The 25,510-nt window shown below is 48.3% G+C and overlaps 11 protein-coding genes across 11 annotated transcripts; 4 read left to right on the top strand and 7 right to left on the bottom strand.

The window, feature by feature from the left end:
- Positions 1-88: 88 nt before the first annotated feature.
- Positions 89-2,890, bottom strand: EV420DRAFT_1338298 (GMC oxidoreductase-domain-containing protein). Its single transcript, XM_060468898.1, has 16 exons — positions 2,818-2,890; positions 2,706-2,770; positions 2,472-2,655; positions 2,318-2,418; positions 2,073-2,261; positions 2,009-2,019; positions 1,839-1,958; positions 1,658-1,786; positions 1,525-1,610; positions 1,380-1,469; positions 1,278-1,326; positions 1,030-1,228; positions 899-984; positions 623-846; positions 546-565; positions 89-492 (listed from the first exon to the last, which is right to left on the bottom strand). The coding sequence occupies exons 1-16, from the start codon at positions 2,861-2,863 to the stop codon at positions 196-198; spliced, it is 1,896 nt and encodes a 631-aa protein (XP_060327078.1). The 5' UTR covers positions 2,864-2,890; the 3' UTR covers positions 89-195.
- Positions 2,891-3,152: 262 nt separating this feature from the next.
- EV420DRAFT_1750560 (uncharacterized protein) lies at positions 3,153-5,208 on the bottom strand (the record flags this gene model as incomplete). The annotated part of the gene is made up of 9 exons (XM_060480332.1): positions 3,153-3,663; positions 3,714-3,954; positions 4,003-4,161; positions 4,211-4,217; positions 4,241-4,357; positions 4,395-4,429; positions 4,483-4,655; positions 5,010-5,048; positions 5,138-5,208. 9 exons carry the CDS (start codon positions 5,206-5,208, stop codon positions 3,447-3,449), a joined length of 1,059 nt encoding a protein of 352 aa, XP_060327077.1. The 3' UTR covers positions 3,153-3,446.
- A 1,070-nt stretch (positions 5,209-6,278) lies between these two features.
- EV420DRAFT_1564013 (uncharacterized protein) lies at positions 6,279-8,825 on the top strand. The gene is made up of 11 exons (XM_060473961.1): positions 6,279-6,421; positions 6,478-6,575; positions 6,635-6,829; positions 6,877-6,953; positions 7,010-7,122; positions 7,178-7,311; positions 7,364-7,443; positions 7,496-7,608; positions 7,664-8,334; positions 8,384-8,583; positions 8,635-8,825. The coding sequence occupies exons 1-11, from the start codon at positions 6,403-6,405 to the stop codon at positions 8,753-8,755; spliced, it is 1,821 nt and encodes a 606-aa protein (XP_060327076.1). The 5' UTR covers positions 6,279-6,402; the 3' UTR covers positions 8,756-8,825.
- EV420DRAFT_1564011 (uncharacterized protein) lies at positions 8,826-10,136 on the bottom strand. The gene is made up of 5 exons (XM_060473960.1): positions 9,821-10,136; positions 9,646-9,760; positions 9,409-9,597; positions 9,128-9,359; positions 8,826-9,081 (listed from the first exon to the last, which is right to left on the bottom strand). Exons 1-5 carry the CDS (start codon positions 10,101-10,103, stop codon positions 8,872-8,874), a joined length of 1,029 nt encoding a protein of 342 aa, XP_060327075.1. The 5' UTR covers positions 10,104-10,136; the 3' UTR covers positions 8,826-8,871.
- A 360-nt stretch (positions 10,137-10,496) lies between these two features.
- On the top strand, positions 10,497-11,266 carry EV420DRAFT_764057 (uncharacterized protein). The gene is made up of 3 exons (XM_060483387.1): positions 10,497-10,880; positions 10,931-10,998; positions 11,055-11,266. Exons 1-3 carry the CDS (start codon positions 10,700-10,702, stop codon positions 11,079-11,081), a joined length of 276 nt encoding a protein of 91 aa, XP_060327074.1. The 5' UTR covers positions 10,497-10,699; the 3' UTR covers positions 11,082-11,266.
- A 184-nt stretch (positions 11,267-11,450) lies between these two features.
- On the bottom strand, positions 11,451-13,498 carry EV420DRAFT_1646777 (uncharacterized protein; the record flags this gene model as incomplete). Its single annotated transcript, XM_060477957.1, has 4 exons — positions 11,451-11,768; positions 11,821-12,275; positions 12,333-12,970; positions 13,026-13,498. The coding sequence occupies 4 exons, from the start codon at positions 13,496-13,498 to the stop codon at positions 11,451-11,453; spliced, it is 1,884 nt and encodes a 627-aa protein (XP_060327073.1).
- Positions 13,499-14,140: 642 nt separating this feature from the next.
- On the bottom strand, positions 14,141-15,779 carry EV420DRAFT_764117 (haloacid dehalogenase). The gene is made up of 2 exons (XM_060483388.1): positions 14,402-15,779; positions 14,141-14,345 (listed from the first exon to the last, which is right to left on the bottom strand). The coding sequence occupies exon 1, from the start codon at positions 15,277-15,279 to the stop codon at positions 14,404-14,406; it is 876 nt and encodes a 291-aa protein (XP_060327072.1). The 5' UTR covers positions 15,280-15,779; the 3' UTR covers positions 14,141-14,345; positions 14,402-14,403.
- A 153-nt stretch (positions 15,780-15,932) lies between these two features.
- Positions 15,933-19,180, bottom strand: EV420DRAFT_1646775 (uncharacterized protein; the record flags this gene model as incomplete). The annotated part of the gene is made up of 10 exons (XM_060477956.1): positions 15,933-16,196; positions 16,258-16,295; positions 16,354-16,384; positions 16,437-16,661; positions 16,820-16,867; positions 16,914-17,029; positions 17,082-17,172; positions 17,250-18,599; positions 18,660-19,091; positions 19,142-19,180. 10 exons carry the CDS (start codon positions 19,178-19,180, stop codon positions 15,933-15,935), a joined length of 2,634 nt encoding a protein of 877 aa, XP_060327071.1.
- Positions 19,181-20,805: 1,625 nt separating this feature from the next.
- EV420DRAFT_1706858 (uncharacterized protein) lies at positions 20,806-22,332 on the top strand (the record flags this gene model as incomplete). The annotated part of the gene is made up of 4 exons (XM_060479554.1): positions 20,806-21,278; positions 21,341-21,483; positions 21,538-22,105; positions 22,155-22,332. The coding sequence occupies exons 1-4, from the start codon at positions 21,130-21,132 to the stop codon at positions 22,330-22,332; spliced, it is 1,038 nt and encodes a 345-aa protein (XP_060327070.1). The 5' UTR covers positions 20,806-21,129.
- Positions 22,333-22,335: 3 nt separating this feature from the next.
- On the top strand, positions 22,336-24,174 carry EV420DRAFT_764481 (uncharacterized protein). Its single transcript, XM_060483391.1, has 4 exons — positions 22,336-22,354; positions 22,416-23,424; positions 23,471-23,704; positions 23,763-24,174. The coding sequence occupies exons 2-4, from the start codon at positions 22,443-22,445 to the stop codon at positions 23,894-23,896; spliced, it is 1,350 nt and encodes a 449-aa protein (XP_060327069.1). The 5' UTR covers positions 22,336-22,354; positions 22,416-22,442; the 3' UTR covers positions 23,897-24,174.
- Positions 24,175-25,068: 894 nt separating this feature from the next.
- On the bottom strand, positions 25,069-25,477 carry EV420DRAFT_1275047 (uncharacterized protein; the record flags this gene model as incomplete). The annotated part of the gene is made up of 2 exons (XM_060467881.1): positions 25,069-25,259; positions 25,303-25,477. Coding segments are annotated over 2 exons (366 nt in total), but the record flags the coding sequence as incomplete, so codon positions are not given.
- Positions 25,478-25,510: the final 33 nt, after the last annotated feature.

Genomic DNA, 25,510 nt, shown 5'->3' with positions numbered 1-25,510 from the left:
CGGCGGAGGTCGCACTTTAGGAAGCTGAGCTCGATCACGGGCTTTGCCGCCACCGCGAGTCAGCTACTTTAAGTGCCGAAACGTAAGAACCGTAAAAAGAAATATGTATAATTGCGTTGTCAAACGATTTACGCATATTAAAAAGCTTCAGTACTCAGTCCCAAGGTATTAGGATATCTCTGAGGTCTTAAGCCTTCACACCAAAAAAAAAACATCCATCTTTGTGTTTACCGTAGTACCCACACCTTTTATACCAAGCTCCTCTGCAATAATGATAGCGGCCTTCTCAGCGATAATCATCGTGGTATTGTATGTGTTAGCACCGACATTTGACGGGGCGATACTGAGATCTTCATGTGGCATATGAGCAACGGACAAGCAAACGAAGGCCCCAAACTTACCTGCCACCTTCAAATTCTGTATCCCATATACATTCAATCTTGAATCAACCACTCCCATTTTCTGCAGAGGTTTCATAGCACATGTACCCAGCTGTCGATAAGTCAATAAACAGATTCCCTGCGCTCCCAAAGATTAAGACTAACAGAGTGCCAAGTTGTGTTCACTAAATTGACACGATCAATCTCCAAACAAGAAAGCGAAATATGAGAGACCAACGCACCATTCGCGCGATGATATGCATCGATAGCCTTATCATCGTCAACGGAGTAAACGATATCAGGAGCGTCAATGTCTACGGGACCGGAAGCGTCGCCAACTACAGCCGAACTGCTTTCCAAGAAAGAGGGATGGTCAGGCTTGTGTTCTCCCCGATATGCTCCCATCCGGCGAGCGAGCTCTCTTCCACGTTTGTACGCCCACCTCAACGAGAGAACATCGGCGTGTCTACAAATTAGAGTTGCTTAGTAGTTGGCAAGTGTGGAAAGAATGGACACACTCTTCAAGGAATCCAGTTTCAAAGTCTACGGGGGAATACGGACTGTAAGAGGTGATATGGGTGCGTCCAGAAGAAATAGGATAGTACTACGGAAGATGAGTCCTGTGCAGTTATTGTGATGTGGGACATACACTGATACAAGTCATCGTGAACAGCTTTCTATCTTGCAAATCCGGGGTGCGGCCCATGTACCCAGCAATAGGACCTAACCATAGAAGAGCTTTGTCTGGAGCAGGAACATATAACGAATCCCATCTCTTTTTGAACTCCGGACCAAGCTCGGTCAGGTCCTTGTCCACAGGCCTGATCTTAATGCCAGCATCGATACCGCTGTAAGCACCGGTCAGCATCAACTCGGTTGTGTGAAAGGACAACATACTTATGAGCCATGAGTCCTCGCCCGTCTTGTTTCCATCGTCTGAAGTACGCTAGAGTAAAGTGTTAGCTTCATCGCGACATAAGGTGATTGTGAGCTATGCACGTTCAAATTCGCTATCCTTGCCTTCAAACATGGCCTTCATAGAGTCAGAATCACTGCTTGCAATGTAGGGAGTCAGGACGAGATGAGGATCTGTCGATGAATCGATTGAAATTTCAATTAATGGGCAAGCGGTGAATGATCAAACCATTGTAGTTTTCTCCAACACCAGGAAGGTCGACTACCAGTGGTATATCATTCTTTTCCAAGATATGCTTTGCGCCGATTCCAGACCTAAAGCAGATCAATACACATTTTGTAAAAAGACAGGCTTGCAAGACCTTTCAAGGATGGCAGGAGAACCAAATGCACCAGCAGAGAGAACAACCAAACGAGAGGCAAAGATTTTCTTAGCACTTGCGGTCTGGTCGACGTCATCCACATATTCAACGCCGATGGCACGATTGTTTCTAGGTGAACCCGCTAGGTGGCAAAGGGCACTAGACAAAATAGGGAACGTACTCAAAAAGGACACGTTTTACCAGCTGTCCTGTTAATACTTTGAGGTTGGTGTTGTGCTCCTGATTGTAAATGAAATTATGGGCGGCATCAGACCGCATCCCGGTCTTCGAGCCGATATATCTAGCAACAATGAATGAGTAGACCTCCGAATCAGAAAAGAAACATCCTACTTCTGCCATCTCTGTACATGTATTATGAGCTCTGTTTCGAATCCAACAGCAGATTACGGCTTACTCCATAGGCGTTGCAAGACGAAAAGTCATTAACATCATCGGTGGAGCCGCGCTCCTTATCGTAGTTCTTTGAAATATCAAGGAATTGATCCCCGATATCTGTTTTATGGCCTCCTCGGGAGATGTGAATGGGGCCGGAGTCGCCGTGGGTCGAAAGGTCTTCAGACGCAATAGGCTCATAGGTCTCCAGCTGGATAAATGCTTCAAGTTATCTAAAATGCCTTACAGAAAAATACCCGAGCTGACCTTGCGCGCTAATGGAATCAAATCCTTGGATCCCCAACCGGGATTGCCAACCTTCTCCCAATCATCAAAGTCTGATGCTGAAGCGCGGGTGTACATCATGACTGCGGAGTCATCTTGAGGCATCCTGCCTTATTCTAGGAACTCGAGGACTCACAGTTAACGGAGGATCCCCCGCCAACGCATTTACCGGTCTGCACGGCTGCTTGCCGTCCGTCGAGAGCCTTGCTTGGCTTCGCCAGATAGTGCATGAACAGGGCTGGATTAGCCATGTTTCCGAGATAACGCCCGGGCTGTACATGCTGATCTTGACTGCGCGTATGTGCCCCAGCTTCGATGATCTGGTAAATGCTGTCAACGTCATCATGAAAGAGTAAATGCGTGAACTAACGAGAATTTTGAGCGACGGATCCACCTCCGCTAGTCGGCCTGCAACCACGCACGCTGCAGCCCCGCCTACACGAAGTTAGAACGAGTGAAGGCTAGGGAGATTTGTCTCTTACCCCCCGCGAAGATAATATCGTAAGTTTCCGAATTCGAGGTGGACATTCTGACAGAGAGAAATCAACAGTGAGGTGGGAATAGCGGAAACAGCTAGATACCGCTCTAGTATTTATTTGCTCTCAAAATATTCCGCTGTGTGATCGAACGTAACTAGGAGACATAGTTGACTTAGAGGAGGAAAAAGCAAGTAACCTGCCTCCTTTTAGTACCTAGAAACCTTGGTATATGAGACCCTTGAAACGCGAGTAGCCTCCGGGAGTGGCTCATCTCCTGTGGAAAGCAACGCTAAGCAAGTGCATCGGGAAGCCTTCTCTATTATGAGCCCTGCAAAGGTCATGCGTAGAGGAAATCGGGCACATTTCATCTCAGCGATGTTGAATTCTTCCAGTTCGAGGCACAGTGAGTACAAAGGATGAGGTTTATTTAAAAGTACAACAAAAGTTGATCTTGGTGAACTGATCAGATCCCGCTTTTGCGAGGGACATCGAGGAACACGTACAAGATGATCAGTACAATCCGACGGATAAGCGGCTCCTAACATTATCTATCTCTATCCTGTGGTAAATGGGAAAGGGATTCCTCGTCAGTGTCCGGGCCGAAATCTGCCGGCCGACCTGGAAAGTGGTCGTCAAGCTTTGCTTCGGGAATTCCGGGAGGTGTTATTGCTGGACGGCACTAGATTGGGACGAGTTGCCGTATACAAAATAGAATTGAGTAGACCTGATGACGAAAAAAGGATGCCCGCAAAAAATGTCGCTCCCGGAGGAACATATACTCCATCACTAAAAGAGAGCCACCTAACAATGGTTATGGGAAATACGCAGATAGCGTACACCGCGGGATAACTGAGAGACATCAGACTGCGCATGAAAATTGATAGATCAGATGGACCAACAATAGCATGAGGTTTGCTACAGCCTTGGATTGCCGCTCGTCTTCATCATCTGCTGCGGTCAAGTCTTGCCATCTACGATTTCGTTGTGTCATGAAGTGAATACCCTCATCAAGCACGATGAACCCCCGCATGACCAGAGCAATCAGGCCATATAATATAACCATAACGGCAAGAGCAATCCAGAGCCAGAGATACTCGAGAGCTATTCGCTCAACACTATATTCATCTCGAATCCAGCACCCTACATATGGAAATGAGCCGGGGTGAAGGACTAAAGAATAAAGCGCACAATATCCTGTATTCCCATAGTAGTTTCCCGGATGCGTAGCAGAGCTTAAGCCAACGTTCAAGGCGATGAAGATCCAAATGAGGGAGATGATGAAAACGGACAACAAGGGAGGCACCCGCCACCGCATCACAAGGACATTGAATGTATGAATTGCGAGGGCTTACTAGCAGTGTTAGACCGCATGCCCGATGAAAATAAAAACACGTACAAGGGACCTATAGATAATGTATCAGTCTACATTCATGATAGGAACTTGAGATGCCTGCGTGAGAGCAACTGTAACGTCACCCATCTGCTTCAAGATGCCTTGCGCTTTGCACAAGGGGCCTTCAGTGACCTCCTGGAACAGAACAGTCTGCAAAAGCGCATAGAGATATGATTGGCATTCTTACAGCGTCTATGATCCATTGTATATTCAAAAGTCCGCCTATGGGGGAATCAAAAGGTGCCGACGAAGGTGATAGAAAAGCAGCTACGCACCAAGCGCCTGGACAAGCTCTGCGCACATAAGGCTTATAAAATAAACTGAGTTGCTCGCATCCCAATCATCAACATCCATGGAGTGCTTCCTTAGTACGCGCGGCGCCTGGAAACGCCGAAACAGTTTGAATCCGACATAGACAAGCAGAGTCGCAACCGAAAGGGCAGATAAACTACGACATGTTCAATGAGTGACAAGAAAAGCCGAGAGGAAACTCACCTAGCTGCCTCTAATGAGAAAGATACCCAGTCGCTCTCCAAAATCGAACGTGATATTCGAGGTCATTTCGTAAACTGGGTTCTTGATGAAACTTCTGAACCTTTTAACGGGAGCATCCTGCTGCCGAGATAAATATAACGGCCAATAAATGACATCAAGATATCCTCGCATTCATGGGGAGGACGATAAGGGAGGGCAGTGCAGTTCCTTGATTCCCGTGACCGTATATCACGAAAGACCCTACAAGATATGTCAAAGCCAGGGTCCAACAGCCCCCACTGCTGTCGCATTGGCTGAGGTGAGCTACTGATATGCATCCAAGGCGATGTAAAGGTCCTTCCGGATCCTACAATGAAGGAAAAGGTACCGATGGTGGTGGTAATTAAAAGAAAGAAATGAATGGTAGCCGAGCGCCATTCCGATCGGGACTTTTACCTGCACCGCATTTCAGGCAGCAATTCACCATTGCATAGGTCCTCAGGTCGCTTCATTGGGAGTTTCTTCATCACAGCTACCTTATATCACGAGTAATGCATCCAGAGAAATTTTACGAGAATCCAGAGTGAAATCCCGGAGTTGCGAAGCAGGACGTGTTCAAAACTACGCAACAAATGTAAATCTGATAAAAGCCATATTTAAATAAAATATCCCTTCCATACGGGCCGCAAGCGACACAAGAAAGTCCACGCGATCTAGGTGAAAGGTATCCTTCTCCCTTCGCTCAGTTCAAGATCCATCCTTGGAGAGGAAGAGAATGAACCTCAAATATCAACGTGCGAGGTGAAAACTTTCGATAAGGTTCGTTCCCGGTTGGCGGGCTTATATACACGGTTCAAACTCCGATTCGGAATTTCCCGTAGCAATACAAAATGATCTGAGTTCCAAAATTTTTCTTTACAGTCTTACTCGTTGCGCCCTCATCCTGTTATGATATCCTTCGTTGATTTTGTGGCTCGTGGGTGCTAGACGAGAAGAGCATCCTTATAGCCCGGAACTGGGCAATCCACTTGTGCTTTTATCGTGCACTTTCTTTGGTTAATCAGTTCTGGGTACATTCTGTCTCGACATCATCGTCATTATTGTTGTACATATTCGAAAGCAATACTATCTGTTACTCTTTCTTTGTTTTCGTTGTTGTGATGTGTGTTGGCTCATGACACTTCAGTCTACTTGTTGCCGGCGAAACACTGGCGCTGAGGCTGGTTTTTTTTTCTGAAAATATTTTCTAGGAAAGTGTTGATTTGACCGCTACTTAGATATCGACTGCATGGAATCCTTGTCTTTCTATGACGCAAAGTTCTGACCTCTGGCGCGGAGAGCCACTGCGGTCGCTGCTTCGCCAGATCGCCCATGACAGGACATGGTTTCCTTTAAGATCCCAGCTTCACAGCTCTGGATTGATTACTGCCAGAACGAGAACCTCTTTTGTTGAAAGGAACCTACATTTTGGATGAATTCTCGGCATATGTGGATGGCGAACTCGGTAACTAATTCGAGGAGGGAGTGACTAGTATTGCGCTCACGTGGTCACCATCTCGGTACCGTGACAGTCAGAGTAACACTGACTGAGACCTCATTAGTAACGGGAACAACTTGAACTCTTACCACCACCATCTACACACTACTTATGAACAATAGCTCTGCATATTCATCCGACATGCGCTGATCTGCGCGTATCAAAGAGAAACCGACTGCTAGAGATGATGCAAACGCGTCGACGTCAGCCCCTCAGGCCCGCCCTAGGAAGACGCGAAAGCTCATGAGTCCCACTGCAGTAGAAGAGTCTGTAGCTATATCCAAAACAAGACGAGGTCGTCGAGCTAAGTTTTTCAAATCTCAACTTGCCGATGTGCCATTCGAAATCTATCTCGAGGTGCCCTTCTTCACGTCCCCTAGTTGAGGCGTGCGTTCTCACATAAGTATCGTCGGCAGATATTTTCTTATTTGGACCCTGTGGACCTCTTGCGACTGGCTAGAACCACAAAACATTTTAGTGGCTTCCTGATGAGTCGTTCTGTGCTTTCTCTCTGGAAGAGGGCACGCTCCTATGTGACGCCGTTGCCGGACATGGGTCCGTTGACGAGCGAGCCCGCAATTATAGACTTCATGTTCGAAAAGGGTTGCAATGTGAGTGTCTTGTGATGAAAATCTTCGTAATTGACGATTTTTTGTAGTACTGTGCTTCGGACGAAAACTCGGGCGTGATGACAATGACAACAACGAGAGCTTGCAGAAAATGCATACTTCGACTGTAAGTTTAATCATGTTCGTACTGATATACCTACTGACCACATTTAACTTACGTAGCCATGTCTCCGAATCTGAGCTATCGGCGAACAGCAAAACATCTGGGCTTATCGAATTCATAAAGGCCCAGTACTCCGTTTATTTTATCGAACCTAGACTAGTACTGAGAAAAGGTGCGTTCTTTGGCGTGCGAGCTGTGAATGTCTCCAAGATTTACTTGGTACAAAGGTGAAAAACACCGTACATACTTTCTGCCCACAATGGAGCGTCTCGGTCAAGAATACGATGCCTTGAACGGGGATCAGCCTGCTATCTCTGTTTGGATGAGGGGAAAGTGTGCAGAGTTCAATTCATATCGACGGGTACGCGTCTCCGGCAGTCTACCGTTCTGAAGCCAATATTGTGTTATTTTAGTTGATGGCGGAAGCAGGAATCTGGTGGAACAAGCAAGAATTAAAGGCGAAGGACAATTTAGTGGTGGATCGTCTTGCTGAGTAATATGGATCCTGAATGAGTACTTCGACTCGACTGATGGTCTTTGTTTAGGGTGAATCGAAGGCTCGTCACCCTTGGCTGGGGTGAAGAGCTCGCCATAATACCATCACATCACATTGCAGACCATAAATTAGTCAAGAAGTCGGAGAAGTTGACGGAGAAAGGTTCGTGGCCGCATATAAATATCACTTTACTGACTGGACGTATTGATAAACGCAGCATGGGCAAGAATGGAAGCTGTCCTTGTCGGTATCCTTCAAAGTCACAAAGATAAACGCTTGCTATCCGGTCGATTCAACGGAGTTCGAAACATACTGTCAAACGCCCTTAAATGCCATCTCATATCCTCATCAACGTCGTTTGCTCCTGACTACGTATCCCTTGCAGCGATGGAGGACTGCAAGCGAATTTTGGATGCTACTCCTCTGGATCAGGCGCTCACTGAAGACACTTTCTCCCCTGTGCTTAATCGACTGGCAGAAATCGTCGATGAATGGCGCGCGGCAAAAAAGGTTGAGTGTCTGGAAATGCTGCGTCAGGCCACTGACACAGAGGCTGATGAAGAAGATCTCTACCTGGCGACGACGGTGTTCCAGTGTCTCGCCTGCAAACAGCCTCTAATGTACCCCAAGGTCTTAGTACATCAGTGCGGACAGCTGTCGAGACGACGTTTCTCTTGTCCTCAAAACAGCGATGAATTACCATGGCTTCAATCTCAAAAACTATTCAGGTTCTATAAGGGAGCCTCTGACGTTGCCCGGGCGATCGTTATTGCATGCGATCTTGACCCCAAAGTAGTCACTTATGTGCATATGAATACTCTGCACCCTTTACTCGAATGCCTGGGTCGCCATGATTTCGGACGATTGGTACTGCGATGGCAACAGGGGGTATGTGTATCATCTTATATATACATACGATTCTCAAACTATTTCATAGCTCGTACACGCGTCAAACCACAGTACAACGCCGCAGTTTGCATTACTTGAAGGCAAAGACAAGAGTGAAGCCGAATATATCGAAGGCATGAAAGGCAAAGGATGGCAAGATATATACAATGAAGGTTTTAATCGCTTCCGCTGTTCAGACTGCAGTGAGATCTGTGAGGCGTCTATGTTAGGACATCACCTCGCCAATTGGTAACTCCTTTCCTGCTGTGTTGGTGACCGAGCTGACTTGGGATCCTGAAGTCATCCTAGTTTTACAGTGGAGGAGTTCGCGCAGAAAATTTCTTATGTCACAGACGACCCTCTTCCGGATGCTTTTATCAGTCTGTCAGGCAAGAGGCGTCGTGTGCGCCCGCACGAATAACTTACTGGCATCTGCTATATCATTTCATTGATTTCACTTACCCTCTTATACATGAGAACACAAATAGAGTGGTCTTCTAAGGAGAGTGAATGATACCATAAATTGTTTTCGAGATGCTACGCTATAGCTACCTTCCCACCTGGTGCAGGCCATAGTTGGTCTCTGAAGTACCAAGGGGTGTCGTAGTACATTTTCTTCTCAATTGTGAGATACTCTACTACACGTCGCGGTTTCGCAGGCACCACTGTACCGCCGATCGGGGAGGCCGCCGCTCCATCTGCTGGTGCGTGTACCGCCAGACCTTTTTGATTATATATTTCAAGACTCTGGAAAGATGAGCGGGTGCGAACTTAAAGAGAAGATGTCTCTGACCTGCTCGGTCTCGAACCTCAAAAGAGCTTGTACGACCAGTCGGTTCCCAAAAGTGGGCGGTGTTGCTCCCAAGTGGCCTTCTGTACAGCGTATGGATATGATCTTGGTAGGAGCCAGTTCCTTGTGGAAACGCCAGATGTACGTGAGTTTGGGGTCGGCTTTGTTCATGCGCGACATAATGTCGTCGCGATATTTGACATTCGAAAGTTGCTTGACTCGCTTGACGTCCCGCCTGTAGAAAGTGAGCGCATTGTTTCAGGCCCCCAAACGAGACGACGCACTTGGCAATTGCGACATTGAGATCCTTGTACGTTTGCAATGCAATCTGACGAAGGGGGCTGACCCATTCGTCTGGAGCAATCGAAGTGCATTTGAGGGATTTCAGCGGCCAGGAGATGTATTTTTCAAAAAAGTTCTTTGCGGTAAGATCCTTGCCTGGGAAGCTGTCGTAGGCAGCTAGTTGCCACATGCTTGACCTTGATCAATTTGCATCGAAATTGAGGATATAAGGCACTCACCAAATCGCGTTTTTGACCTTGTTCTCCACATTACTAAACCATTGTCTTGCCGCGTCTAGTGGGCTCGTCCTGTATTCTGGCCGCCATGGTGCAAAGCGGTATGGTATCATGACATCTTTGCTTGTGCGAACCGACGTGAGCCAGGAAGGGAAGCCGCAGAAATGAAGATGCCTACCGAGAGTTGGGGCGTCGAGCGCCCACGGATCAAACTGGGGATTCATGGCAGAGAAAACGCGCAGCTTCTCGAGTTCGTTGATGGCAGCTTCCTGGTTGTTCTGCTGTTCTTTGGCTTTTGCTTCATAGTCCTTCTGGGCTTGTTTTATGGAGGCCTTGCGCTTTTTTGCAACAGAGGTGCGGATAATTGTCCGGTATTGGGTATGTGGCAAGGATACTGGAGAAATACGCGTCCATGCTCGGTAGGAGAGGCAGGAACTGTGTCCTATTCGCTGTAAGTTCATCGTAAGTGAAGGAAGGAAGTAAGGGCGTTGCCGGGTCTCGGCATTTGTCACTTCCTTTTCCGTAAGTACTTATTCTTCAAAAAAATCAAACAAAAAAAGATCAATCAGGGCGCATATAATCAGTTCTTTTCAACATATCCCGAGCAAAAAAAAGGACGCTTCGTTGTTTTTGAATGTTGTCCAAAATTGAGTGCTGCGCTTTACGCCAACTTTACGCCACGCTGCTTACTCAGCAGTCGCTTCGGCAGAGCCGGACAACCGGACGGCATCTTAGAAGTTTCTAGTGGACAGCATCGTCAAAGCTTTGTTTCTAACCACCATCTCGTTTCTCATTCATCATGCCTGTAAGTTTTTAGTTTCCCTTTCCCCTCCTTCACCGTTCTCAGAATGTGCATTTTCTCTAGCGTCAATCACGTCCCCGCGCTTCCGGCCCCGCCCGAGCTACACCAGCCCCAGCTCAGACCAGAAGTGCCCATATCGCGGCAGCCCCTGCATCTGCTTTTGCTTCTCCCTCCCCTGCTAGGGCACCAGCACCACCTGCAAATGTACCTCATGCACCGACGGCGGCAGCAGCACCCTCCAAGGAGCCAGGATTGATGGCCCAAATGGCGGCGACGGCTGGCTCAGTAGCCGTTGGTTCGACTATTGGTCATGGTCTCTCTAACATGCTTTTCGGCGGAGGAGGAAGCGCTGCTGCTGCCGAAGCCCCCGCGCAGGCTCCGGCTCCTGTCCAGCAACAACAAGCAGGCGGATTGAGCTGTGAAGCGCAAGCGAAAGGTACGTGCGTCATCTCTGTGATGGGATGAATCTGATTGGCCCTTGAAAAGATTTTACCAAGTGTCTGGATAAGGCTGATCTCCCATCATGCACATGGTATCTCGAGCAATTGAAAGCGGTTAGTTCTCCCCCTTCATTACACCTGATATCTAGGCTGATATACTGTCTCCGAAGTGCCAAGCTGCCGCTGCTCCTTATTAAATGCTGCCTGGTCGCGCCTAAATCTTAATACCTAGATCCATGCGACAGAATGCTCAAGAAGAACCGCATGATATTCAATCCTGAATTCTTTTTACCTTCATAACAAGCCCGTCGTGTGTATATCAAATAAAAAGTTGATTAGCTATTCGTCATCGGTCTGCCGCACTCTTTTGAGGTATTGCGTATTTGAAGATTATGTCAGTGCTCTTCCTTAATGGGTAAAGTATACAATACGACAATTAATCACTTCAAGAACACGTACATGACTTTATTGAAACAACAAGAATATCAGTCGGTGAATGTATGATACAAGGTGATGATGCTATACTACATGTGTGCACTCAACAAAAAAATTTGGTGTATATAATGTCATGTTTCTCTCAGGATACCGCCCAACGACTGATTAAGTACTTCCCCAAGCCCAAACATCTCCATAGTAGGCGTCTTCGATCTAACGGCCGAATTTAGAGCGGTCTCAATCATCTCCAACAAATGACTATCCAACGCATTCAACGCGTCAGTGTTATGCCAGAGCCGTGGCGGAGTCCAAGGAATCAAACGTCCAGGAAACCTTCGATTCCGAACATTCCAAGGGTGTACTGATTTACAGAACAAAACGCTGTACAGAAAGCTGCAGCAGTAGCATGTTTGATGATGCAACGGAAGGGCGACAAACTTATTCGACTCCTGGGAGAATTTCAACAAGGACTCATAGAAAGGAACATTAGTATAGCCTGACCTTGAAACCATACATGTTATCCTGGTCAAGATACAGCCACATAGTTTCGGCGAGGTAGTCCATAAGCAGCGCCTCCGAATGCACACTTCCAATAAAATTCTGGCGCTTAGCACCGGGACGCGGAAACAGCTTTTCAACAGCTTCATGTATGTCTTGTAGCTGTTCATCGCTCCACGCTCGGGGTTTCGCCTCCATTGTCCGAGGATCATAGTCCTCTTGTTCCAAGAGAAATTCAATGGTCTTCGTGGGAGAGTACATCTGCAGAGGTTTCGCTGGTGTCGCATCAGGTGTTGGCTGGTAAGAATACACGATACGGAGTGTTGGGAGGCCTTCTTCCTCAGCGCGCTCCGCCACAGTAGAAGCGAGGGTATCCAGCGATTCAAACCAAGCGAGCAGCGTCTGCAGATAACGTAGAAGGTGCTCCCCTGGTAGTTCCCCGTCCCTCCTCTCGTCATCTAAAGCGCTCCTTCAAAAGAGGCACCTCAAAACAGAAGAAAATAAGCCTTACTTACCGATGGTCTTATGTGCAGGGTCGGTGTCAGGTTCGAATCTCTCATTATCCATCTGACCCTTGCAGGATATCAGATGCGAAGCAAGCGACGGTGCTTTTAATATTCTTTGAATTCCTCCGCAGTCAAGAAGTTCTGTAAGAACATGCGTGTTCTCGATCAGGGTGTCCAGTTCAGAGCCGGCGGTGCGGTCGGCATCGAACCTCAGGGCGCTGTCGATGATGGCCTCGAGGATATCGCACAAAATGGAGAACCACTCTCCTGCTGTTTCTAGCGTTAGGGCATATTCATCCCGCCCTTCGAAAACATTCTCGTCCCTCCCAATGTCCTTTGATTGCAATAGTTTTGCGAGAAGACTCGTCCTCAAGACGGCCTCCCAGCCGTCAGTCTCCCCAAGGATGTACATCTCGTCGTCAGGTTGTGGCTCCCACGCGCGAAGGAAATCCACAAAGCTGCTGTAGATGTAGTGGTTGAATGGAATCACAGATTCGGAGGCAAAAACACGAGCGAATATGTCGGGCCAGCATTGTCGAAAGATATAACGACAAGCCCTCAGGAACTGCTCTGGATCTTTTGACTTGGAAAGAGTGAAGATGATTTCCATAAGGTCTTCCGCATAGCGCGTTATGTCGGGTGTCAACCTACGTCAGGCGTATGTAAATCGGCGGGAAGAAAGCGAGGGAGAAAAAGACGTACTCTGTAGTTTCCGAAAGCTGTTCTAGACCTGATTCGCCTGGCTGTATAATAACACGGTGTAGAATTTGCGACAACTGTGGCTCAACGTCCATGGCATCATACGACGGAGACGATTGTGACCACTGAGAGCGTTCGTCAACCACGACGAGAGCAGTTAGGAACTGGGGTATCGGGGCAACAGAGTCCATCTCCACGGAAGGACCGTTCCCTGTTCTGCCCAGAAAATGGTTTCCCGTCACAACCACAGGCTCATGTTGTCGAGAGTCCCTGGTGAGGAGTGTGGCGAGACAGCTATACGCACGAAAGATGCTCCTCTTCTCCGGCGGTGGATCCATTTTAGGTATATGATCTTCAGTAATCCAGATGGCATTAGAAAGGCTCCGTATCCGGAAAGCCATGTCTTCAAAATATTCAGCGTCGAATGGCTCGTCCTCATCGTCATCGTCATCGTCGTAGACAACCGGGTCGGCCATGATGGATCGTCGGGGAAGACTGCGAAAAGAACCACGCTATACGCAGTTTCTTTATGAAGGGACGGGCAGGCTGAGTCAAATACTAAAGAACCATTCCGTCGGCTCCCTTTTCCCAAGCCGCATCCGGCGAACGCCAGAATCATCGAACGTGAGTCAGATAGCAAACAGTAGACCGACGAGGTGTTATGTATACAGCAAAGCTGTCCTATAGACGCTGTAGTGTAAAGACCGGGGCTCAAATCTCGTGATCCTATCAAGTGGCGGTTAGCAACGGCATCTTTGTCGAGAACATAATGAATTGAGACGAAAGCATGACCCGTAGCCACGATATACTGTTGGATTTTTACCATATTAAAAGCTCCTGGGGAATTTCAGGGAAGCTATACTTCGCCGCCCGACTCCGTGGCTTGGCAAACATTCGTTGAAGCCGCACCTTCGTGGTGAGCCCACCAGCTTTCCGGAATGTTACGGATTAAAATCCTACTGGCTAACCCAACTCTGGAATATGTCAGTATAACACCGCAGATCAAGGCCGAACGTAACCCCCTTTGACCGAGACGACCACATTCACGGCCGCTCAATCATCTGGCGCATCACGCCCGACCCTTCACGGCGTATTCTTCACGCTATAGGCCGACTGACGCGAGAGCGAGTAAATAGACGCTAATGTTCTTCATCATAGTAGGAGTAGAAACAAAAGATGAAAAGCACCGAATTTCTCATACATCACTGAAGCTCTTATTTTCACCATGTCACACACGCGAGCTGAGTACTTCAGACAAAAACATTGGAAACGACGGTAAATCGGTAGATCAAAGGTACCGGCTGTCGCGGTGAAATGGAATATCTGTTTTAAGAATTAGTGTTGGCAGAAAAAATCTAGGGAAGATCAAGCCAACCCACAATCAAGTTTCTCCCGCTTCTCTTCCCACCACCTCTGCCATCTCTCCCAGGGTTTTAAATTTCCAGGTCCACTTTTGATTTCCTTCATCAGCTCCCATGGAAGCTCCCTGCCGGTTGATCCACGCGCTTCGTATTCCCAGACTGCTAGCAGGTTCGACGTCATGGAACAAGCTCTGTGCCACCCACAGTACCTTTTCCTTCGTATCTTGCCGGGTGGGAACATCCAGAAGATCTTTCTGGATGACGTCAAGGGCCGTGAGGAATCCGGGAAGCGCAGGTTTATAACTGTGGACGTCTTGTGCCGTCAGAATGAGAGAAAAGGGGGATTGAGACCCTGTGGTTTTCTGAGGGAACCAATAGCCATGTGGTTTAGGCTCGGGGCAGGCGTATAAGGGCGATGAGACCGCGGACGGATCGCCGGTAGAAAGTTTAGCGTGTGTATGGGCGAATGAGGTACGGTCGACATTCGATAAGACGACAAGTTTGTAGTGTTTGGCGAGGTCATGGAGTGCCCGGGAACTGTCGGGGAAAATGGACCAGTCCTTGATGGAGTTGCCAAATGCAACATGGGCGTCCGGAATGTCTGGAATGGTAGGCTTGCCGTAGAGATTATCTAGGCGCTTTTCCAAGACCTCGTGAGCCCTTGCCAGGACATCTGTGTACAGAAGGTCCGGCTGCGCAACCTGGATGTCCTTTTCTGCCGACTCGAATTCCTTCAGCGCGTCTGCACGAGACCACTTTGCAGAAGGATAGCGAGATAACAGAGGCTGCATCGCGTCATAAATGCCGCTCTCCCAATCCTGCGAACAACATGAGACCGATGGACACTCGCCAATGAATTCCAAGTAGAATACGAACCGCAAGGGTCCCGTAAACATCAAAGACCAACACTTTGAAGCCGGTTAACTTGAGGGCAGTTTCTGTCATGATTCTGTTCTGTATCACAATACGGCGGTGATTGTAAAAGGCAGAGAAGCAAAGACAGGCCGGGGTAGCATCAGATTCACTGATCGAGGCTGGCAATATCTCCCACGTCCATATCTCTGACTCGATGTTCCTGCGGTTCCGAAGTTGGATTTGAAAATCCTTTTGATACGGCGATGAGGCGAGTGAGGGTTGCTAATCGTTGATATTCACCGCAGTGGCAAGAAACAAGGAGAGGATACGTTGTTTACATAATCGTTCTACTTGACACCAACTTAATTATTATCGAGGTATCGTTCCTCCGCATCCATCAGAGGAGTCTAATTCAGTCGTATTCACCGCTTTGTACAAGGCTCATACCAAAATGTCAGAATGATCCAAAACTTGCAATTCTTGGAGTCGAGATGCAAGTGCCGCCGCCGTCGGGCGCTCAGAAGGGATATCCCGCCAGCACTCGTTTATCAACGACCATAGCCTATCCGAAATTTGCGCCTCGTCGCTAGCAGGACGTTTTGGTTTCTCGCGTCTAAAAATAACGCCAACAATGCTGCGTTCAGGATAGTATGAATACGGCACTTTGCCTGTATATGCCTAATCGGACTTCGAGTCAGAAAGGAAGAGCGCCTTTGCCACTGGTACTCGCCTGCAGTATTAAACCCCCGGCAGAGTAGATGTCGGCAGACGGAAGAAGCTGCGGTTCCGCTTCTTCCTCCGGGAATACAAGTTCTGGAGCAGCCCATCGTAAAGCACCGTAAGGATGTGAAGGCGCACCAGCACGTCTTGTAGATGTTCCGCGAAACTCAGCAACAACAGTTGATAAACCAAAATCAGCCAGGCGTGCATGTCCATCATCGTCGATGAGGACATTCCCCTAAGTGGTAGAATATCTTATTAGATAAAGCAAGCACGACAACGTGTAGCGAGGTGCATACCCCATGCAGATCGTCGTGAACTATATTTTTTGAATGGACTGCAAGCAAGAGTAGGTTGAGGGTCCCCAATCAAGTAGTATCCTTTATACAACTTACGGTAAGTTAAGCCAAAGCAGACTTCGACGAGCTATGTAAGAATTCAGGGCTTATACAAGGCTGGAGGAACAAAGGGGTCTTACGAGTCGGAGGCGAACTTTCTCTATAGACTCTGCTTTTGTCTGACAGAGATTCAAGTAGTCCATAAGGGTACCATTTATCATCCACGGGCAAACGATTCCGGTGGCCACCATGGGATCCACATGCTTGTCGGAGGGACGGGAGGCAAAATTGTGGCATATTCCAAAGAGTGGGAGCACATTCGGGTGATCTAATTTTTGCCAGATTCGGATCTCTCGATACAAGCGCTGAAATTTTTGCTGTCAGTTTTTCCTAGACCTGTAATGGGTCGCCTTGAATAATAACCGAACTCACAATCAATACTCAAGAGTTTGTTCCGTATCAAGACGATCCATTGCGGGTTCAGGTTTTCCTCAACAAATAACACGATATAGAATAGACGTACTTTGGCAGTTTGCGCGTTGCTATAGTTAGTTTTTACGGCCACGATAATCTGGGTCTAGATGAGCGTTTGGGTCATGTAAAAGCACCAATATAACCTTTTTGTCCGATGATGTTACTAGCCGTGCTTTCCAGATATCGCCATATCCTCCGTGAAACTCAGGTAATTCTCCAATCCGCGTCACGTTGGTGGTAAGATCCATAACATTCAATTCTGCGGAAAAACTAAGTATCCTTGATACTTGTGTATATTTGAAGGGACATACTCGCTATCGGGCTTATGCACTTCTGCGCCGAAACATCCACCAATATCGCTTTCGTGTCACATAAGGAACATTCACGAGTGGTAGACATAGTCTGCTCAGAACATCTTCTGCATACAAAGTGTCTGTAAGAACCATTAGAAATATACAACGAGACCCGATGGAAGACACGTGCCCGCAACCAATTTTAATATTCGCTTCCTCGTCTTGGCATACGACACACAGGACACTCTGTTCGGCTAAAATCGATGACGCCTTCGGAGGCGCAGTCGGCGGTGAAGAAGAAACTGGTGTCATACCATCGGCCTCTGAGTTCCGCTGAGCTTCAGCTGGCCTTGTCCTCTCTTCCATCATTCCCTTCTGCCTAATCCTTTCCTGTTCCTCCTGTCCATCAGCTAACTCATTCTCAACGAGGGCAATCACTTTCGAGACGAGATCGCTCTTCTCAAAGCTCATCCCAACGTTGATGTGATTGCTGAGAAGTACCGCTTTGAGAGCGTCTATCGGTAATGCTGATATCCTCGCTGGAGTCATTTTGCCGAGTTGGTTGAGAGTAGGAGGAGATGAAGCAAATGCTGCATGAGCTCGGGGTGCATTGAGGTTCTCTGATAACTGAAATATCCCAAGTTGCTGGGGAGGGGGGACCTGACGTGGTGCATGTGGAGGACTAGGCTGACGAGGTGGATTTGAATTAGGATGAGGCGAAGTTATAGGAGCCTGGCGCGCCAGTGCCGTGGTAGGTGCGAGGTCATGCCAGGAAAATTCGTAATTTAACTGTCGATTAGGCGGCAGGTAAGCATTCGCGGGCAGAGCTTCTGTCATAACCTGGTCCCACGATGGTCTCCATGTTCTGGAGAGGTACAACGGGCCCCGACGTTCCGCATTCATCGAATTGACGAGTGCTGTCCATGCGTCCTCGAGAGACTCGCTCTCATAGTATGCCGGTATCATCTTGGACCCCATGACAAATATCAGACCCGCAAATTTGTCCACCAGATTGGTAGACACCTGATTCCGCATGTCCTCTATCACTTCATTACCATGCGTAGACTCCAGCTGCTTGCAAAACCTGGTCAGTAGCTCAGTCTCATACTTCCTGTCCTTACACTCAGCATGCAGTGGTCCATCCGGCGTGTCCCCAGCGATCGTCCTCTCTTGACAAAATTCCTGTAGTATCCATGCACGTCTAAACCAAGACCGATCACTCTCCCAGTCCTCCTTCAAATTCAAAGGACGACCCAGCCCATTAAAATAATACACCACATCGGCCCCACGATACACTGCTCCTATGGTGGGCACATCCACCTTCCACTCTTCCAAGCGCATGTCCTCCTCTGATCCACCCACCTGTCTCAAACAGAGAACATCTAACCAAGTATACTCCACTCCAAGAGCGAGCATCTCAATGCGGATACGGTTGAGGTTGGCATCTTTTGGGATGGGAACAGGCCATTTATATCCATTGATGGGTGTCCACACATTGGCGCGATCCTTCGCATCCATCCACTTATGTGATATCGGCTAAAGCCGGCAGTGCCACCCGTCATCAGCTGAGATTCCTGTGCACCACCATGGGACTACCCGATTGCTGCACAGATCCCAGACACGTCGAGGTGGTAGATTGACGATGCGGTTACCATCGAGCGCTTTTTGTCGCATCTCCCTATCCTCCTCTTCCCATCTGCAAAGTACATCTTGTATAGTGCTCCAGTTGTGGGTGCACAATATCGGGCGGAGGCGGCCATATGCCGTGCCAAAGTCGTAGTTGTTTGCAATGCAGTCTTCAAGAAGAGAAGAGAGAGATGGAGTGTCCAGGGTGTGTGACGTTCCGTGTGTGGTGTTGAGTCGATCCAAGAGGCCCCGAACGCCGAGGGCAGCGCAGGGAATATCAGCGTGGGGTGATATCAGTGCCATATTCTTTCTACTAGTGTGCGCCTGTTGATTTGGAACGATGATCGATGGTTCTACTTGGCTCGTCTTGGTGAAGGCGGAGACTTCGGGAAGAAAGACCTCCTGGAAATATGTTATCAATTTCCCTTCTGTTTATTTGCCAACTAACTTACACCCCAACGCCAAGGTTCATAGTCGTAGTCGTAAGACATCACGCCGCCCAAAAGCGATTAGTATTAGGTCTTGGACGTTGCTAATGTCGTTGTAGTGAGTACTTGAAATCGGAGAGGGGTTAACGATGCGTGCTGTTTCTTGTTTCCCAGGCTCAAAAGCGTATGCAGTCCAGGCAGTGCTAAACGAAAAGGTGTTCGCCTCGAGGCAAGCAGCTCGAATTCAACTCCGGGCTGATGCATGATGCAAGATACAATATGATGATGGACGTCTTCTCGAGCTCATAAAGGCTGCACCACAAGGAGCGGCTTGTTTCACTTGCATCAGGAACCTCGGTATGCAGACTGCGAACAAGTTCGTTATGAAAGGCCGCGATCCTAGACCCTAGCAGATAGTTCAGAAGACACAGCACGGTGGCGACTTATTTTGCACGGGATCAAAATCCGGGTCAAAATTACTTTAGCATTTGTGGATGCCTAGATTTGATTCTATTTTGGCTCTCGCTGCTATGAGATAGATAGTGTATACCTCTGCGGCGTCAAAAGAGATCAACCCGTAGGCCTGTGACGGGCCCCTACAGTGAGCAAGCGTCGATCGTACTTGCTCATGTAGTAGGGACCGGTTTACTCGTCTATAGCCAGCGAAAAAACGGGGTTCTATTGAAGTGGCAGATACTGTATTGTTTCGACCGTTACTTCACGTAATCATCATGCGTTATAGAATCCTGTAAAGTGCTTTTCGCGCCATTTTCAGTGGATTGACGGTGAGTCCAATAGCTTGTGTGGGGCTGCTGGCTGATGTTACCCAGTCGGTTGATCAGGCATTCGGCGAGGACATGCTGAGCGTATTCTTGCAAGCCACCTAACCTTGATGAGTTTAAAAGATAATACTGGTGGTACGCTTGAGGAACGTATCACCAACAAGCGCTACAAGCGCACTTAAAAAGATGGAGCCAGAAATACCACCGAAATCATTGGGATCCTCCGGCAACGTCGTATGAATTCGGCAGGTACAGGTTATTCAGCGATAATATTGAGAAGGACTTGCACGAACTTGTACTCACTGCAAATAATGAGCTACATAGCATGTTCACTACAATGGAATTGAAACGTACGCTGAAATCAACGCTGCGGCTTGTCCCTTCACGAAGACCTCCCCTTTCGAAGAAACGAGCCTGCCTGCGTCGAGAACAAGTGCGTCTGTGAGAACATTTCCTCTGGATAATTCAAGCCCGCTGCGTCTGAGGAGCTATTGGAAAGCACTACAATTATTCTGGCCTTCCGCCAGGTCCTGCCCGGGGAATTGAGATAACGAAACCAGTATTATGTCGCAGGAACCATCATTGCGGCAAATAGAAATTCAAATGTCGTCCGCGGCATCACCGAGAGTAGCAACGCAGGAAGCCCCCTCAGGAAGAGTGTTTGTGCTTTCATCCCTCGTCGTCGTTATTCAATGTTCAATGTCGCTGGTCGCTGCCAAGAAATCGATGGACCGAGAGCTAGTCTCGACGCAGAGAATGGATAAGAAGCGACGATGTTCGCCGTATTGTCTCCAGGACGTTCCTGTGCATTATTAGCCTCAGCCTAAAAGGCTTGCCGAACGTTTGACAATGTCAATTACCAACAGCTTCCTTGGCTTGGGGGTCTGGCCGATATCTTCGTTCCCATTCGGTGCCAGAGATAAGGGTACGCTAGCAAGTGTGAGTTCCGTCGTCGTCGTTCATGGTGGTGGTCATCAAGAAATGACCGACTGTTGATGGTTAGGGACCCGCTCGGAACAGTCCGAACGACTCTCCATTCTACCGCCATCCATCGTCTTGTCATTGTGCTGTCCAATGTCGCCATTATCGACGGTCCCAAGTGTAAAAATGCTTATCTCGGCCCATCTGGGTTAAACTTCTTCGACGTCGTCAGCTCCATGTGCCACACCACACGCGATCACTTTATAAGGGCCGCGATTCTAGCTCGATCGTTCGGTTTCTTACCGCTGAATGGCACCTCAGACTCAACAAGCGTGGATTATCGAGAGACGGGGAGAGCCCAAGGATGCCCTGTCATTCAAGGTCGATTGGCCGGTGCCGTCGAAACTGGCGAAGGGCGAGGTTCTTGTCAAGGTCGAGGCTGCCGCGCTGAATCCCGTGTACGTGTTTTTTAACCCTAGCGCGAGCAAAACTGATTTTAGAGTTGACTATATGCGCATAGTGGGTACAAAATTATGCGTGCCTTGCCAAATTTCATAGCAAGGAGACCTATTCCGGCTGAGTACGACCTTGCTGGGATCATCGAGGACCCCAATGATTCTCAGTTCACGAAAGGCGACAGTGTATTCGGCGTAATACACACTAGTGAGTCTTCACTACTATTCTCAGTGTATATTTCTGATTCTGAATTTTACTTAGTGATGTCGCTTAAGATCAGAGAAGGTGCTCTCCAGCAGTACGCCCGGGTACCAGCAGGCTATCTGATTCGACGGCCTCAAAATATCACGCCTATTGAAGCTGCTGGAGTCACGTTAGCTGCAGAGACAGCGTGGCAAGCTCTCTTCGGTTGCGCAGGATTCGAGGCCGGTCAAACCATTTTCATCAATGGTGGAAGCTCCTCCGTGGGAGCCTTTGCCATCCAAATCGCCAAAGCCAAAGGTGCAGCTCGCGTCGTTGCTAGTGCGTCGGGCCAGAATGAAGAGTTTGTCAAGAGCCTTGGTGCCGATGAATTCATCGACTACACGAAGCAACCTTTGCACGAATATCTCACTCAGAACCCACCATCCCCAAAATTCCATATCATCTTCGACGCGGTGGCAGTGAAGGACCCATCCTTGTTCACGTACAGTCCTGCCTACCTTGCGCCGGGTGGAACTTTTGTTTCAACTGGCTCAATCCAAGGACTTCATCCCTTTAATCTGGTTTTGAAAACGGCCTTCGCGATGCTCTGGCCTTCGTGGCTGGGTGGCGTTCCGCGTGCATACAGGTAAGCCTGTCTTCTTTGACGACGCCTATCGCTCACTTTTCCTTCGTAGGATCGTTAGTCTGGCACATGACGCGTCTGCGTTAGAAGCGATAAGGCAACTCCTCCTCGAAGGCAAGCTCAAGCCTGTCGTAGACTCCGTGTACGGATTTAAGGATGTCCTGTTGGCTTATGAGCGTATCATGACATCGAGAGCTAAGGGGAAAGTTGTCGTAATGGTGGATTCCTGATGGTACGGATCCGAATAATCAAGTTAGTCTTTCGATTTCTTATGGCTGTACTTCGGATATATTTACCTGTTCAATGAATATTGGGGTTTCTTTGTAGTCATTCGAACAACATGTTAGAAGTATTGGTTTCCACATTGGCGCAGGAGATGCGATGCCATCGTTACCACGAAGACACAGTGTTAAATGGAATGGTAGTATTGAATCCATCCATCGACAGCCATGCGGAGGCGGAGTTGACTCAGTTACATAACTCTCCTATTCTTTGCCTTGCCCCTTTTACGCTGCCTCATGCCGACCGCTACCACCACCACTATTCTGCGATGAAATGTACACAGCCCTACGCTCCTTTGTCTAATGACCCAACGCCAGCAGATGCAGCCCAAATTGACCTCCTCTTTCGCCTTCGAATAATAGAGCAGCTGCAAGCGTTCGCCTATCCTCATATCCACCACTACCATCCTGATGACCATATAATCGACATCCTCAACTGGATAGCCTCCTGCTTCGCTCGGAATGCCTCAGGAGACGCTGTATCAGTTGCCTTTTCCGCGCATCCCGGTCTCATCACCCTCTACGTTGCCAATAACCATAATACTCCAAACACCGACACTGTCAAGAACTGTGTGACGCTCTTTCTCTCCACCTTGCGCACAGTACTCCATGATGATGACATTGCGCCGGAGGTGGCATCCCGTATGTTTTTCCGCATGGTGGTGGATATTGCGCATGCGAGGATACAACGTAAAATAGACCTCGTGGGTCAGACGGAGGAGGGACCTGGTCAAACGGCGTATCATTTCACGAACCTTGTGTCCCTATGGCTCGTATATCGCCCAGAGGGTGAACAGTCGCGGGGATTCTTGAATATGGCAACGAATTACGGCGGAGACTCAGCCCGTGCGAACGAGTACCTTATACAGTCCTTTCTTACGTTGGTGAACCTGTCGCCGGAGCAAGACAAGATAGACGTGGACGAACGATATACCTATCTCTCTTCTATAATCACCGCATGCAGCTTGTTGGTCAGTTCCACGTTCTTTGACGACCTCGTAAACTATCATTCCTTCCGGTTATCTTTAAAGATTCAGGATCGTGAGTTGTCACCTTTCTACCTTCTCATGTACTGAACAGCTCGCAGGCATATTCCTACCCAAAATTTTTCATCGAATATCTCGCATCGCCGTTTATAAGAGCGGTGCAATGCAATTTGCCTATCTCGGACTTCCTTTTATTCGGCAAGTCCTCGGTGTTTCGCCGCAAGGAGCCATAAATGTGAAGCTTATAAGCGAACCCAATACCCCCCATTCTTTGTCCAAAACGCACCATTGGCCATACTCCCCATCGGACCACATTCCCCACATTCTCCTTGATAGTGAGTCACCGGTTCACTCACGGCAATCAACCGATGATAGCTCGAGTTCGGAAGGAAGCCACACTCTTCGCTCCGAACTTTCACAGCTTGACAGTCAGTTACGCAATGAACTTCTCCAATCCGAACTTCTGGTCAATGTATGGCAGCAAGGTGCACCAGTCAACACCAAGTTTCACTCGGAGCTGCAGTTGATTCATTACTTGGAGGAAAACCACGTGGATGTTGCTTGTCAAGCGTTTGGGACCTCGAAGCCAGTTTGCTGGACTTGTGGATGCTACCTCGATCAATTACAGTGCTCTAGTGCAGGCACCACTGGGAGTGAGGAGGAAGAGGAAGTAGGAGAAACGGCAGAACGGCGGTGGTGGCATTCAAAAGGAACTAGAAAAGTTTACCATGAGTGGATGATACCCCCTTCCGCTAAGCAGGATACAATAGATGGTTTATTGGAAGATTCGCAGCACGAGATGGAGAATGCAATTTGCTGCCCTTCTTGCCGCTGTCATCGCTTCACAATTCGACGAAGGCCAGCAATCGAGCCCGCCCACCCCGCCGAGACGTCGTGTCGTTATAGCGCCCATCACTATTCCCCGTTCGCCCAGCCCCGTCACTCTAGATCCTCCCCCCTGACACCGCCCAATGCTACCTTTTTTCTACCTTCGTTGACGCTCCATCTGTGACGCCTCGCGTCTATCGCTGGCCTGCAACGCCCTCTCAGCATGAGAGCTCCGGCGTTCTCACCCACCCCCAATGCTGGCATGTCGTATGCTCGAATTGTGCCCCCACCTGCTTCTATCCGTCTCCCACCTTTGCGGTGTGATCACCAAAAGTATCGCTAGTCGTCGATTGGGTCGGTCTGTTTATACAGTATACTATCAGCTATCTATCTTCTCATATCTGAACGCATCATCCCTTCCTTTGTTGTACCTCGGGTGGTTTGTGTTTGGATTTTATGCTGCCCTTTTTCACTTGTATAGATTGCATTCTACTGTTTGTTTTTCCATATGCTCTCATTCATCGATACACGTTCCTTCCATCTTGTACGGAACACGGCAATCTCTTTCATACTTACATTACTACCTGCGTATCAAACGGAAATGCATAGGCATTAATTATTCACATTTGATTTCTTGTGGATCCTATAGACTATTCGGGTTCTCGGATAACGGTGATTTTCTGTCTTCGTTCGTGACCAGGCATGATGACAAGAGTCACTGAAGATTTCTAATATTTGCTACTGGTATCTCCTGTATCAAAGAAGAATAACAAGCATGGGAATCATGTTCAGCAACTTTCAATTACTTCGGCCTAGACACTCCTTGCAGCTCCCAGCCACCGTCTGCTAAGTCCCTTGTTCCACTCTCAAATCAATCATCGTCCTGATAAAAGGCACCCGAAAAATGGGCAACTCGTGCACATGCTCGGTGAAGGGCGAGCAAAAAAGGTGAAGGGAGGGGAAAATTTTCTGGGTCATCCGTCGTGAAAGTGACTGGATTCTCAGGAATGTGGGATAACATTTTGTCGAAGAGAGTCTCCACAGCATATGTATGATCGCGGCCTTAAATCCAAGGAATTAATGGCATGAAAGACACTACAAACACAGTTATAAACCCATACCTTAATGGCAGTGAGATACATTTGCAATTTATCAAAGGGCTCGTGCAAGTAGCGACACAACGTTATGATATTATCTAAACGGTTAATGTCGTTGCCATTGAGGATGTCTAAGACGTCTTCTCCCCCAAGCCGTGCCAGGAAGGCATACACCGCTGCGGAGTGGTCAAGCTATACAATTATCTTCAGCTATGT

Source organism: Desarmillaria tabescens, assembly GCF_030435595.1.
Source record: "Desarmillaria tabescens strain CCBAS 213 chromosome Unknown EV420scaffold_37, whole genome shotgun sequence".
Classification (NCBI taxonomy): Eukaryota; Fungi; Basidiomycota; class Agaricomycetes; order Agaricales; family Physalacriaceae; genus Desarmillaria; species Desarmillaria tabescens.
Note: the sequence above shows the minus strand (reverse complement) of the source record. Positions and strands in the feature narration are given on the sequence as shown.